The sequence below is a fragment of the Perognathus longimembris genome, chromosome 1, assembly GCF_023159225.1.
Source record: "Perognathus longimembris pacificus isolate PPM17 chromosome 1, ASM2315922v1, whole genome shotgun sequence".
Classification (NCBI taxonomy): domain Eukaryota; kingdom Metazoa; phylum Chordata; class Mammalia; order Rodentia; family Heteromyidae; genus Perognathus; species Perognathus longimembris.
In genome coordinates, this window is record NC_063161.1 from 6,687,213 (window position 1) to 6,702,157 (window position 14,945).

Consider the following 14,945-nt stretch of genomic DNA (forward strand, 5'->3'; position numbering starts at 1 on the left):
ATCTCCAATTAACCACCAGAAAACTGGAAGTGGCTCTGTGACTCAAAGTGGTAGAGTACTGGCCTTGAGCAAAAGAGCTCAGGGACAGAACCCAGGCCCCCAGTCCAAGCCCCATGACCCACCAAAAAAATAGACTACAAGATGATCAACACAGGGTGGTTTTCCCTAGCGTGAAGCTGACCACCAAAAGCCCAGCTGTGACATATGGACCACTTACAGGTAGCATGTAAAGGCACTGCAGATTGTCAGCTCAGTCTGGTACAGAGGTCAGCTCTAGTTCCATGGGTCTCTTACATCTTCCTTGACCTTGAGCCTCACACAAAAGGCCAGAAATTTTCAACCAAGTCATAATCCCTAGGAAGGTCTAACATGGAAAGGGCAGTGGATAGAACCAGTTATCCCTACTTACAGGGAGCCCTCTGTGCCCCTGATGCCGAGGCTGATTCCTGTCGGAACCATTTGAGCTCTGAAGCGGAGAACAAAGGAGCAAAATAGCTCATGTGTCAACAGAGCCCGGGCCCAGTAAACATACATTTCCTCAACACGGTGTCTCCAAACCTGAGAGGCTTCCCTGTTTCTAAAATGTCACCACTAAACATATAAACATACTGGTGTTGTGTATCTTTTTTTTTTTTAGAAAGGGGCAGCCAGACCAAAATAAATTTGTTATTTATTAGGTGTTCAAGATAATAATCAGAATACTTCCAGGCACTGGATTTGCTAATCTAGACAGTGCCAAAAAAGGTCTCCAGATAGAGAAGTAGGAGCAGTTGCTAGTCCTTCAGACAAAAATAGAAGCTACTGAACAAAAAAGGCAGATGTTGGAGACGGCCGCTGCCGCTGCCGCTGCCCTTCCCCGAGGGGCAAGGCTGGCCTCCTTCCTACAGGGATCTTAGAGCACTGCCGGCTACACTGTTCGGAGTGAACGGCAGCAGCAACTGCCCCGGCAGTCAGCAAGCCCCCTTCTCCCGGCCTTGTGGCCTCGGAAGCAGCTCTTGCTTTTGAAATCAAGTTGTGGTTCTGATTTTGGGCAGCAGTCCAGAGCTGGGGCTGTCCTCAGACCAGGGGTAAAAACATGGCACTTGACTCTGGTAACTTGGGACTCTAAAATCTTGGGGGGGGGGGGGGCTGTCCTTAAAGCTCTTTCCAGTGTTTTACGTGGAATCTGATTAAAGACCACTTGGGAAATGTTTTTGTTTTTTGGCCAGTCCTGGGCCTTGAACTCAGGGCCTGAGCACTGTCCCTGGCTTCCTTTTGCTCAAGGCTAGCACTCTGCCACTTGCGCCACAGCGCCACTTCTGGCCGTTTTCTGTATATGTGGTGCTGGGGAATCGAACCCAGGGCCTCATGTTTACGAGGCAAGCTCTCTTGCCACTAGGCCATATCCCCAGCCCCTCACTTGGGAAATGTTTGTTTTGTAATGCAGTGAGGTGCTAAGTCAACAGAGAACATCCACATGGCAGCATTCTATCAAGCCTCGCCTCCAAGAAACACCTCAAGGGGCAAGGGTCGGCCCCATGGAGTGCTTAGGCACACAGATGTCTCAAATTCCCAGGGTGGCATGCTTCTGTCAAGGTTCTGGACTTGCTCTTTTCAATCGTTCTCAGTACCTTCCTTACCCAAGTGAAACAACTGAAATCCAAGGTGTCCTTGCAGACATGGGGGAAGAAGCATCAGAAACACAATCAGTCACCCTAGTTAACCTCCCAATCCATAACAAAAGGGGCAAGCCTCTGCCTCTCCCCTAAGCTTAGGAGTTCAGGGGGTGTTGGTCCAGGTCACCAGGAAGGGCCAAGACCACCGCACAGAGCTTAACCTCGATCTCGCAGACGGAGAGGTAGTAAGAAGAGATTAAAAAAAAAAAAAAAAAACCCAAAACATGACAAGCAAAATAATACTGGATGGGTAGATGAGAACTGAGACGGTCAGCTCTCCACACAGGAAAGAAGACAGAAGACACTGACGTGGTGTAGTCAACACTTTTCCCCACCCAGGACACATTTAATTACCATAAATAGTGCAATTTTAGCAGCGGAAAATAAGACGGGGCGTGGGAAGTGCCCGCCTCCCTCCCGTGTTTACGTGTGCTCTCTTCCCAAGTAGCACCAACCGTCCCGGTGGCCAGAGAGAGGACAAGGGGGTGAGGCCTGGCCGTGTTCACCTGCCCTTCGAGGGGCCCGCTGAGCTCTGCCTTTGCTGAGCTGGACATGGGAGAGGGAGGGCTTGGCCCAGGGCATGTTCTTGCTGTAAGGCAACATCTTAGAAAGGCAGGGCCTGTAGGGGGAGAAAACAGGGTCACTGAGCCCCAACTGGCCACTGGGCCCTCCAGCTGACAGCCTGCAGCCTCTACCACTAAGGCGCTGTTCCTGCACGGCCTGGTCCAATTGGCAATAAAGGGAAGGGGTGGGGCCAGCATCGGGAAGTCGGGTGCAGGCAGCCCCTCCCCTCCCTTAGGCTGGTGCCAGGGCCCACAAAGGAGATGCAGAAGTGGGCATGCGGCTCTCCGAGCAGCTCCACACCCACACCTCACCTGAGCTCACTGTCGGCTGCTAAGAAACCACCCCCAAACAGCTCCATATCCAGTTTCTGGTGTGGGGCTGCAGAGCCCTCCCACCCCCTGAGGTGGGTGCTCAGAGGGACACAACAGGTGTGTTGTCCAGGAGCCGGGCTTTTCCTCCAACCTCAGCCCCAGAAACCCTCAATACTGCCTGCCTCAGCATCTGCTGCAGAGTTCAGCTTGCAAACAGACAATCATGGCTCTTCCATGATGTTCAACTAAAAGGCAACGTGTTGATTGGGCAGATATGCTGCGGACAAAAAGGCAGAACACAAAGAGAACGGGAGGGAAACAATGGGGAGACACGGAACAGGAAGATGCACAAGGGCAGAGCACACAGAAGCAGGAAAGCGGGGCCTGACACCAACCTCCACGCCCTCTCCACAGCTCAGGCTGGAGCGCTGCCGTCCATGGGGGTGGGGGGGGGGGGGCGGGAGGGGCACAGTGCTTGGTAACAAAAATAGAAAAGGGTGAGTGAGAAAACGGGAGATGAAGAGATGCCATTCTCAGCAGCCGGCATGAGGGGACCAGGACGGTGACCAGCAGACAGGAGGCACCTGGGGACCTGCGAGGCACCGACCATGCAGCCAAGTGTTTCTAACACAGACCTGACCACCCAACGCCGCGCTGGCCTTCGCCTGCCCTACGTCTGCAGCAGCACCTCGGGCTCCGAGAGCGAGCAGTACAGCGTGTACCCCAGCTCATCTATCTCTTCAGGGGTGAGCTCTGCCAACAAGTTCACCTTTGGGTTCAGTGCGCTGGGCAGGACTCCGGCCTCCAAGTAGCTAATGAGTCCCCTCAGGGCCTGCAGAAAGCGGTCGGCCAGCATGTCTGGGGACCAGTCAGCCTCCTCCTGGGCCAGGTGGAGGATGACGTTGGTCAGCTGGCTGGCAGTGAGGTGGCCCAGAGCTGGAGTGGACTTGCATATGGCCTTGAGGATCTTGAGGCACAGAGACCGGCAGCCCGAGTCGGCCTGGTCCAAGGCCCGCAGGCGTGCCGTCTCCGCGGGGCGCAGGCTCAGCCGCCACAGGTTATCGTACTGAGCTAGCCGGTGTGGCCTTGCCACCAAGACGGTGTCCCCCAGGGTCACCGAGGGCAGGAAGTCAATGACCAGATGCTTGTCCCGTTCATACTGCACTTCTAGCGTCAGGGCCTCTGGGGGCGGTGCTGGTCGGATCACGTAGTCCAAGAGCGAGCCGATGGCCGGCCAGTTGATGGAACCGGCCACGACCTTCTCAAAGGTGTCAGCCACTGTCTTTGGAGAGAGGTAGCCCCCCACGACACAGCGGTCCCAGTAACTGCTCCCACGAGGAAAGTACTCGGGGTTCTCACGACGAACTAGAAAGAAACCAGGGACGTTCATGATGGTGTCCTCGCCAGGGATGCAGGACCACAGGTTCTGCTCCAGCACGAGCGGCACGATGAGCTGGATGTGGTCAGCGGTCACCACCTACGGCAAGAACGAGAGGTTCTGAGGGTTGACCTGCTGAAGACCAGCTCCCCCAGCAAGATGGAAGCCAACGGCACGGAGCCAATCACACAGTGAGGCCACCAGAAAGGACAGGAGGCGGGGCACTGACTTTCCTGACCAACCGCACTGCTGGGCGCCCCCCCGCCCCGCCCCCGAGGACACCTGCCTGGTTACCTGCAGGTCATCATAGAGGCTGCCACTCAGGTACATGTCCCGAAGTGGCATGTCAGGCAGCTTGGCCCGAAGGAAGCTCCGCAGCTCGGCGCATATGTCCACGGCAGCTTGCTTGGCCCGAGCCTGCTCTCCAGCAGGGATGGCTGCCCGGGTCCGGTAGTAAGCAAGCAGTTTCTCCTGCAGGGACATGCGGAGTCGTGACTTCTTCAAGTCTACCTGGCCCTTCCTGGCCAATGGCTTGGGCCGGGGCGGGCAGAATGTATCTGCCAAGGCAAGAGAGAGAGGCATGAGAGCTCTTCCCACACTTGCTCAGTCCACGCTGCCTCACACAAAGGGCGAGGGCCAGCTTTGCCTGCCATCCACGACGGAGAAGTGTAACACACGTGAGTAGCACCAGCGTCCGGAGGCAGGCCTTCCTCACCTGTATCAAAGGCTGCGGCATCGGTGGGAAGGGCCTGCAGGGAGCGGCTCAGGCCGGCCTTCATGTCCCTGTTGAGCATTCGGGGGGAGCCCATCCAGTTTGGTTCCTCCCAGCTCCTTTTCCCTGAATGGCTCAGGCGGGTGGGGCTGGTAGGGGCGCTGATTGCGCGGTCGTACATCTGAAACAGCAGATCGAGAACAAATGCCAACCTTCTCTCCTCACCCTACCTACTAAGATCTTTTCTTGTTTCAGTTGGTGCTGAGGATTGAACCCAGGCCTTGTACAAAAATTAGGTAACGCATGCTACCGCTGAGCTCTTCCATGTGTTGTCCTTGTGCTTGGTGCAAGGCTCGCTCTCTGCCACTTGGGCCACAACGCCACGTCCAGCCTTTTCTGAGTATTTTACTCAAGATGACTCTCACAGACGTTCCTGCCCGGACTGGCTTTTAAACACGATCCTCAAATCTTTGCCTCCTGAGTAGCTAGAATTACAGGTGTGAGCCACCAGTGCCGGCTTGAAGATAACATTTTAAGGGGTTTCATTATATTTTCAGGTGTATATAATACACTTTGGTTCTAGCTGCATACTTTATAACTCATTCGCTTATTACATACTGCCTCCTAGACTGGAAACCCCGTGAGGGCAGGAGCAGGGTGTCTTGGGTTTTCTGTATTCTTCACACCCGGGGCAATGCCTGGCACACAGCAATCCCTACAAACCGAGGACCCTCTGCACCAGGGGTTCCACACCCCTGACTCATTCAACCACAGACTACAAAGGATGCAGACAAAGATAAGATGTTTTAAAAATAAGAGTAGGAAAATTATTCCATCAAAAAAAAAGTATGAGGGCTGGGAGTATGGCCTAGTGGCAAGAGTGCTTGCCTCCAACACATGAAGCTCTCGGTTCGATTCCCCAGCACCAAATATATGGAAAATGGCCAGAAGGGGCGCTGTGGCTCAGGTGGCTAGCCTTGAGCAAAAAGAAGCCAGGGACAGTGCTCAGGCCCTGAGTCCAAGCCCCAGGACTGGCCAAAAAAAAAAAGTATGAAAGAGAAAAAAAAATCATTGTGGGTGGCTCTTGCCTGTACTCCTAGCTACTCAGGAAGATAGAATTCAAGGACAGTGGTTCAAAGCCAGTCCAGCCAGAAAAGTCTATAAGACATTATCTTCAATTAACCACCAAAAAAGCAAAAGCAGAGCTGCACCTCAAGTGGTAGAGTGCTAACCTTGATGGAAAAAGCTCAGGGTCAGCCCCCAGGTCCTGCGTTCAGGACCAGCACCAAAAAGAAAAACACAAAGTAAAGTGTGCTGTTGCAACTTTAACGTAGTCAAGGAAAAATTTTTGGTTATTCCCAATTTTTACTTGCTGGCGTAAACTTTGTCTCTGTGATGACTTCTTTGACAGCAGGCCTCCTAAAGCCTCAAGGTCTTGTCTAAGCATGCCAAACCACCATGCTGACTCACATGAACAGTGTCAAAGCCTCATTCCAACAGAGGGCCGCACTCCGGCGAGCCACCTCTCCACCTCGCAGCCGGCCCTGCCTGCACACTTACCCGCTTGACAGCCAGCGTGGCGATGCCCAGCATGGCCGCTCCGCCCACCCCCAGCACCAGCCGGGCATTGGAGAGCACAAAATCAATGGCTGTCCCGATGCCATTGTCATCCTTCTTGCCTTTGCGCTCACCAGCACCTGCCATTGCTCACCTGAGAATGAAGACAGAACACAGCCATCACCAAGTGGCCCTCAAGAACCAACCCCTGCGCCACCTCGCCCGCCAAGTCCAGGGCTCCTCCCACCCCCAGCACAGCCCACTCGAGGGCCAGAGGGAGGGACCATGTCCCAGGATATAGGGACGAAAGGCGGAGAGCCTTGTATTGTGACAGTGGGCAAAACCTGGGGAGACTGTAGAAAGCAACGAGTCTCACATCAGCCCTTGTGAAGTGTCCTACCACACAACACAACAACACCCTCTCTACCCCGTCACAGTGGCGGGGGCAGGTTGACAAGTGAGGAGGAGCTGGGCATGCTCACACCCACCTGTCATCACTGCTGACAAGTCCTGATGAGTTCTCCCCTCACTAGAGTCCAGAACCTGAGTGTTGCCTTCCTTTCTTCTACCTTACCTGTGTGTGTGCCAGTCCTGGGGCTTGAACTCAGTGCTGTCCCTGAGCTGCTCTTGCTCAAGGCTTGTGCTCTACCATTTGAGCCACAGTTCCACTTGCAGCTTTTTTTTTTTTTTTTTTTGCCAGTCCTGGGGTTTGAACTCAGGGCCTAAGCACTATCCCTTAAGGTTCTTTGTGCTCAAGGCAAGCACTCTAACTCTCGGGCCACAACTCCGCTTCTGGCTTTTTCTGTGTATGTGGTGCTGAGGATTAAACCCAGGGCTTCATGTATGCTAGGCAAGCACTCTACCACTAAGCCATATTCCCAGCCCCATTGCAGCTTTCTAACAGCTTATTGCAGGTAAGTCTCACAGACGTTCCTGTCCATGCTGGCTTTGAACTAAGATCAGATCTCAGCCTCCTGAGTAGCTAGGACAACAGATGTGAGCCACCAGTGCCCGGCTTCTCTACCTTTCAATCAGTAAGTTTGCAGCTTAGGGATGTAATGAGACCACATGGCCAAGCACAATGTACTCCTACCTCAGCCTGTAATCCTAGCTACTCAGGAGGCTGAGATCTGAGGGCTTAGGTTCAAAGCCAGCCCAGTAGAAAAGTCCCCATGAGACTCTTATCTCCAACAAACTATTCAAAAAGGCCAGAAGTGGTGCTGTGGCTCAAGTGGTAGCGCACAAGCCTTGAGCACAAAGAGGCTGAGGGATAGCACTCAGGCCTTGAATTAAAGACCTAGGACTGGAAAAAAAAAATCCTGAAATTGAGTGCTTGCCTTGATCCCAGGCTAATTCGTTGAGTGACCTCAAATGATTACTTTACCTACCTCTTGGCTATGAAAAGAGATAATGATCCCTACAGAGCCAAATGATAGGGCTGGTATCGGAAAATACCTGCTACAGTACTTTACTCAAACACTTTATAAACCGTACACATGTTCCACAAATGATACTAAAGATTTCAGCACACAGGACACAGGTCAGCTTCCACAGAGCAGCCGCAATGCACACTGTACCTTCTGAGGGAGCTCAAAGGCCTCTGAAACTCGCCCTGGGTCTGAGACCCAAACTCAGCAGAGCAGAAGGCTGTTCCTGCCGCAGTGTAACACCATCACCCCAGCCCACCCCCAGGGACCAGATGGCCAGCTGGAGGACACGGCCACAGCTCCAACAGGAAGACATGGCCCCTACGCTAAAACTTACTCCAACCTGCTCCAAGGAGCCAGCCTCTGCCCCGTATGCTCTGCAGTCAATGTGGGCAGCAGCACCAGGCACATCCCGCTCCCCGCTGGCCAGGAGGGCCAGCCTGGCTCCGTGGGCCCATCCAGGAAGAATACTTCTTAAATGGACACAGGCTCAAATATCTACATTTCAAAATTCTAGACATCTTTTCTACAAATGACTTCGTAATACTCAACTCTGCACTTCTACTTAAGATAGTTTAAAAATAAAAATGGTCGGGCTGGGGATATGGCCTAATGGCAAGAGTGCCTGCCTCATATACATGAGGCCCTGGGTTCGATTCCCCAGCACCACATATGCAGAAAATGGCCAGAAGTGGCGCTGTGGCTCAAGTGGCAGAGTGCTAGCCTTGAGCAAGAAGAAGCCAGGGACAGTGCTCAGGCCCTGAGTCCAAGCCCCAGGACTGGCCAAAAAATAAACAAATAAATAAAAAATAAAAATAAAAATGGTCAGGCCCCAGTGGCTCACACCTGTAATCCTAGCTACTCAAAAGGCTGAGATCTTAGGATCACAGTTCAACACCATCCCAAGCAAAAAAAAAAGCCCATGAGACTCTGATCTCCAGTTAACTACCAAAAAGCCAGAAGTAAAACTGTGACTCCAAGTGGTAGAGCACTAGCCTTGAGCCCAAAAGCTCAGGGACAGCACCCAGGCCCCAAGTTCAAGCCCCAGGTCCAGCACAAAGAAAATTTAAGAGGTGGAAGGGGGATATCCGTCAGTCCAACACAGTAAGCACCTCACATTTTAGATTCCTAACTTAATGGCACAGAACCAGGAAGACTCCCGTTGTGAATGTTCACTGCCTAAACGGCCATAGGCATGTAAATAAACATGTCTGGCTTGAGTAAACATGAGAATAACTAATAGTGAGTGTGAGGGGCCAAGCAAGCACCCTCCACAGTGAACACCTCCAAAACAGTTTCTCTCTGACCCCCTACCCGCACTCTTCTCAGAGGCAGACCATATAAATAGGAACCCTTTTTCTCCCAAAGCCAGTCATAAAGCAAAGAATGAAAACACTACTCTAGGTGCTGGACACAGTTCAAAGAGCACTTGCCTAGGATGTGAGAAGCTCTGCGTTCAAACCCCAATATAAAAAATAAATAAAAACTCTTTCCTACGCCTACAAGTACGCAATACTTGTTGGGCAATCTGCACACTAATTCTCTTAACCTTTCACACACACACACACACACACACACACAGGAGGAAGGGAGACACTAAGGAGTCCCAAACAGCGTGCAACCCCACCTCTTGCATATCTCCTCTCCACTCACCACTAAGGCAAAAGGGCTTGGGAAACATTTTGGCACGCTCACCAGTACCTTTGACCCAGTAACTATCTGTTGCAGGAATCAACTATTAACCCTGTGGAGTGGATTTTTTCCTGGTGGCAAAGTATACCATACAAAGCAGATTAGGAATGCGACGATTTCAATAGGTTGTCGTTTCTCTTTGGGATCCAAGACAGGGCCTGTGCAGGCAGCACGCCGACCCGCTGGTCAATATAAATGGCTGAGGACCAAAGGACTTTTTCCCTCCCGGCCAAATGGCCGGCCTCACGCCCCAGCTGCCCTCCTCTCTCCAGGCCTCAGCCTGGTCATGAAGCCCCGCTGGCTGTCGTACAGCAACTGTCCCACCTCCTCCATCCCTCAATCCACTTGGCCACACTGCTGCCTCTATCTCTTTCTTTTTTGTGTGCCCATTCTGAGGTGTGAACTCAGGGCCTGGGAGCTGTCCCTGGGCTTCTGTGCTCAAGGATAGCACTCTACCACTTAAGCCACAGCCCCACTTCTGGATTTGGGTGATTAATTAAGAGATCAGTCTCAGGGACTTTTCCTGCCAGGTCTAGCTTCAAACCACAGTCCTTAGATCTCAGCCTTCCCAGTAGCTGGGATTATAGGTGTGAGCCATAGTGCCCAGCTGCTGCCTTTACTTTGTCTTACTAACTTACTCTCTCCACATCACCCTGGTACATGCTAAAACACAGACTTGCTGCGGTTCTTTCTTACAAAGCTGTGGTGGTGCCTAGTGTATTCAACAGGGGATTCAGTATCCCTCCACACCTGGCCCAACTTCAACACCTGCCATTTGCCTCACAGGTACACCACTCTAGCCACGCCGGGCTTGTTCCCAGACTACAAGTGCAGTTTCCAGTGCCAGGAATCTGCTATCTGTCCTCCTTTTCTACGGCCACCTGTGATCCTTCCCACCCAATCCCCAAGGCAGGCTACCTTCACCACTGTCTGCACAGCTCTTTATGCGCAACACTGCTGGAATGATTTCCTGTTCCTTAATGAGCCAGAGCTTTCTTCTCTATCCCTAGAGGGTACATAATACCAGGGCCATACAAGGGCCTCTGGGAAGGTTGCTGAATTAAATAGGGTCATTATGCCACAGGGAAGACTCTTGGGTGAGACTGGCTTCCAGAGGAGTAGGACTACCATTCATCTTGCCAAGGACCACAGTCAGAGTTGTGTGTGCACTCTCCTTGTAACCTAAAGGGGTCGGTTTCACTTCACAAATGACAAAATGAAAGCCCTGAACAGTTTTAGAGACATGCCTTAAATCCAAAGCTATTAGTAGCAAGGCCAGTATTTGAACCCAGGCCCTGAACTCTGAAGTCTATACGTTACACTTGCTGTAACAACAGATGTTTTAAGGAATGTGATCTGATCTGATACACTGATGATCAGAACAGAACAACCAATCAATGAATATGAATGAGTGAATGAATGAGGTTAGAACTGAAGTCTAGTGAATTTAAGCAGTGTCTTTTCAAACATGTTCCTATACAAATAGGTTCTATAAAATGACTACAGTAATCTATTTTGGTGAGGCCTAAAATTCAGGGCCTTAGGTTTGGAGGTTCCTCGAAAACTTAAAAGAACTTCCCCATGGCCCAGCCATACCACTCTTGAGCATCTCCCAAAAGCATTACAAGTCGGGATACAGTAAAGATTACTTGTGCATCCATGTTCATTGCTGCACTCTTCACAATAGCCAAGTTATGGAAACAACCCAGCTGCCCTACAGTAGATGAGTGGATCAGTAACATGTGGTAAATGTACACAGTGGAATTTCACTCATCCATTAGAAAGAACAGCATTATGTCATCTGCAGGGAAATGGGTGGACCTAGAATAAATGTTAAGGGAGGTAAGCCAAGCTCAGAGAGATAAATGGCACATGCTGTCTCTCCTATGTGGAAGCTGGATCTAAAATAAAATACAACTGGACATGATAACCTATCCAGGACAATAGGCATTCACACAGAATCGGCCTAACAGAGGACACTCTTAGAGGAGGAACCCAAAGGTGTAACTCTTCGGAACATCTGAAATGTTAGATATCGAAATGAATTCTAGGAAATAGAAACATGGGTTTTTGGTGGTGGTGGTGGCTTTTGTTTGGGTTTTTTTTTTCTTTTTAGGGGAGGCAAAGGAAAAGGCACGGGGCAAGAAGGGTGAACAAATTCAATCAAGCTACTCAGAACACACTGTGTGGAAAATGACCTGTGTAACCTGTAGACAAGGACGGGAGAGGGAAACTAGGAGAAACTAAAGGGAGGGGTGACACTGTCCAAAAAAGAAACGTGCCCATAACTCATGAAATGGTAACACCTTAGTAATAACGAAATTATATCTATTTTTTAAATTCGGGGCCTACTTTTCTGAACTAGAGAACCCATTTGAGGCTGAGCATGGCTCAAGTGGGAGTGCACTCGCCTCAGATGCACACAGCCTGGGAACGACTGCCAGCTCTGCAAAAGAGAGAGGGAGGGCCGGGAATATGGCCTAGTGGCAAGAGTGCTTGCCTCGTATACATGAAGCCCTGGGTTCGATTCCCCAGCACCACATCTATAGAAAACGGCCAGAAGTGGCGCTGTGGCTCAAGTGGCAGAGTGCTAGCCTTGAGCAAAAGGAAGCCAGGAACAGTGTTCAGGCCCTGAGTTCAAGGCCCAGGACTGGCAAAAAAAAAAAAAAAAAAAAAAGAGAGAGAGAGAGAGGGAACTTCTGTTCATTTCTCTGTATTGCCTCGATGGAATTCTAAGAGCTAAAGGAAGGAAGAGCTGTGGTCACTAAAGGAAAGCGTCTCCCCTTCCTAGCACCCCAAATCAGACAACCAGAAGCTCCCAGGAACAAGGCCCTGCTTACCGCATCTGTGAGGTGGGAGTGGGCAGGAGTGTCTGCTGAAGGCACCTTTGTCCTCCTTCCCTTAGAATTAGGGTGTGAGGGGAAAAAGAGAGGGTTCTAAATGAGCCCCCCTAACTTGCGGTGGAGGAAGAATAGGCCCTTCTCTAGCTGCTTCTCCCGGGCCACAGGGTCCTCGAGTTGCTGATTTTTCCGGAATTCACGGCGGATGGAAGCAAAGTAGAAGTCTCGGTCAGTGTAGCGGAGCTCTCGGCCCTGGCGCAGCAGAGCCCTGTAGAGACTCAGCACCGCCTCTCGGCTCCACGGGGCCATGGGGGACTGGCAGGGGTTGGATGCTGTGTTCTAGGCAGAAGCAGGAAACATAGTCAGAATTAATGCAGTAGACCTTATAGACATAGTAAGCCAAGAGTTCTTAATCCAAGATACAGAGACGGCTTAGGTTACACTCAAACCTCAGGACAGAGCTAGGACTACACCCCAGCCTCCCAAGTTAGGGTGCACCAGGGCTTGGTAACTATAGCCCCCTGGTCTTGAATCCTGACTCAGTTACTTACCTGCCACAGGCTTTGGGTAAAGGACCTAACCCCACTGAACAGCAGCTTCTCCCTTGTATACTCTAGGTAATGGCACCTACCACATAAGGTCATTTTGAGAACTGTCCACAAGAAGTAACTCTAATAGAACTCTACCACAAGATGTGGCCTGGAGTGGCAGGAGGCAAGGACTCGGCCACACTGGACTCTGGCATTAACTTGACAAGATTTCCTAACCTCCATTTGACTGGTTCCTCTTCGAAGTGGCTGCCTTGTGTTTCTGTCAAGTGGTCAGCCCTAACATGAAATGTCAATGTATGGGAACATGTGCAGAACACCATTTGATACATACTGAGCACTCTATCGCTGAAAGAACAGCTCCAAGTAAACACTACAGTCAATTATAAATTAAATGTCACCGCCTTTCTTCGGCACCTATAAACTGTTACACAAGCAGTGTTATCGTGGGCTGAGTGCTCTGACATTCTGCCTGGCACTGGTGCTCACGCCTGTAATCTACTCAGGAGGCTAAGATTTGAGAGCCAAAGTTCGAAGCCAACCCCAGTGGCAAAGTCCCTGAGACTCTTGATCTCCAATTGGGCACCAAAAAGCCAAAAGCGGGGTGGTAACTCAAGTGGCAGAGGGCTATCCTTCAGTGAAAAAGCTTGTGGACCTAGCAGCACCTAGGCAGAGTTCAAGCCCCAGTAACAGCACACACACACACACACACACACACACACACACACACACACACACACACACACACACACACACACACACACACACACACACACACACACACACACACAAGTAATCTGTCATCCATTGTTACATTTCAACCAAAAGCCTAAGAGGAGGTCAGGATTCATAAGTGGTCCTCTGGGAGAGGGGCTACCGCCCGCCCGCGCTGGGGTGCTCTATGCACACCCCATCTAACAACTCATCATCCTCATTTTAAGTAGAGGCAACTGATGCTAACCGAAGAACCTGCCCAGAGGCCGCGGCTGTAAAAGTGGGGAGGGAGGCAGGGGCCCTCCCTGACCCCAACTCTGCCCCGGAGGGTCACCATGCGCTGGGCCTTTCCGAGTGCTGAGCACTTCTGGGCGCTCCAGGAACTTTCTTAGGTAGGAACTGGTACAAACAAGGGTTCAAAACTATGCTAAACTGGAAAAATTCTCCCCCCAACACGGGTCCTTATGTGCGAGAATGATGACCCCCCGTTTCAGAAATGCAGAAATGGCCTTAAGAGGGAGAGAGGAGGGCCTGGAGACCAGGAATGTGGACTTTGGGCCCAAAGTCGGCTCCGGGCTTGGCCTCGGGTCTCGCCAACGGGTCCCGGACGATCTCGGGCAAGCCGCTGTCCCGGAGCCTCCTTCCTCGGCCACACAGGGGCCGCCGGGCCGGGGGCGTCCCGGAGGAGCCGGCCGGGCTCGGAGACCCCCCCCCCACGCGAAGGCTGTTTCCCCAGGGGCGCTGGGCGGCGCGGGACCACCGATCCTAGGGCGGGCCGAGTCGGGATGCACCCCCTCCGGGTCGAGGCCGGCGGCCCCGCGGCCTGGAGGGCTCGGGGGGCTGGGGAGGGGCGGCGAAGGGGAGGCCCGGGGCGCGCCGGGCGAGCCCCCGACGCCGGCGGCAGCCCGGCCGAGCGGGACGGGGGCCCCGGCAGGGCCCTGAGGGGAGGAGCGACGAGTCTGCGCTCGCCGGCGACCCTCGCCCACCCCCCGGCCCCTCACTCACCGCGGGCCGCGCGCGCTACCTCTGCTCTGGACTCGCCTCTCGCCCGGTACCACTCTCGGGGTCACCCATCAATATGGCTCCTTTACTTCCGGGGCGCGACCTCGCGCACCGGGCCGAGGGAGCTCAGGGGCGGGCGGAGGCGGCCGGACTTCCGGTCTTCGCTCCCGGTCTCCCTCCGGAGGTGGGCCCCGCCCCCGCGGGACTCCGCCCCGCTCCGTGACGTCACGCGCCCTGCAGGCCCCGCCCCCGTGCGGGTCCCTGAGGCCGGGGCTGGGGGGCGGGGTCAGTCGGGCAGTGGGCGCCGCGCGGACGCCGGGGGGCAGACGCCGGGCTCCGCGGGCTCCGGCCCGGCCGCAATGGCGCCGTCCCCGGCTGCCACCTGCTGCGGGCCCCCCCCCGCCTGCCAGGCCCGGCCAGCCCCGCACTCTCCGCCGTCCCGGTCACCCAGACGCGGTTCCTCCTCCGGGCTTCCAGATCCGCACTCTCGGGTGCCGTTCCTTCCCTCCCGCCCCAGGCTCCCGGGGCCCCCGGGGCTCCGAGGC

The 14,945-nt window shown here is 53.2% G+C and overlaps 2 protein-coding genes across 5 annotated transcripts; both read right to left on the bottom strand.

Moving 5' to 3' along the window:
• Window positions 1-1,963: 1,963 nt before the first annotated feature.
• On the bottom strand, window positions 1,964-6,324 carry Mief1 (mitochondrial elongation factor 1). 3 transcript variants are annotated; one of them, XM_048355101.1, is made up of 5 exons: window positions 6,181-6,324; window positions 4,624-4,801; window positions 4,203-4,465; window positions 3,300-4,007; window positions 1,964-2,274 (listed from the first exon to the last, which is right to left on the bottom strand). In XM_048355101.1, exons 1-5 carry the CDS (start codon window positions 6,322-6,324, stop codon window positions 2,260-2,262), a joined length of 1,308 nt encoding a protein of 435 aa, XP_048211058.1. In that variant the 3' UTR covers window positions 1,964-2,259. The 3 variants fall into 3 exon arrangements, with proteins under 3 accessions (XP_048211058.1, XP_048211049.1, XP_048211066.1); XM_048355092.1 differs by having other exon boundaries at window positions 1,964-4,007; XM_048355109.1 differs by lacking the exon at window positions 6,181-6,324 and having other exon boundaries at window positions 1,964-4,007; window positions 4,203-4,379; window positions 4,624-4,791.
• Window positions 6,325-12,232: 5,908 nt separating this feature from the next.
• On the bottom strand, window positions 12,233-14,509 carry LOC125358181 (MIEF1 upstream open reading frame protein). Of its 2 annotated transcripts, none has more exons than XM_048355129.1 (2): window positions 14,454-14,509; window positions 12,233-12,475 (listed from the first exon to the last, which is right to left on the bottom strand). In XM_048355129.1, exon 2 carries the CDS (start codon window positions 12,443-12,445, stop codon window positions 12,233-12,235), a length of 213 nt encoding a protein of 70 aa, XP_048211086.1. In that variant the 5' UTR covers window positions 12,446-12,475; window positions 14,454-14,509. The 2 variants fall into 2 exon arrangements, with proteins under 2 accessions (XP_048211086.1, XP_048211078.1); XM_048355121.1 differs by having other exon boundaries at window positions 14,404-14,488.
• Between the last annotated feature and the right edge of the window lie 436 nt (window positions 14,510-14,945).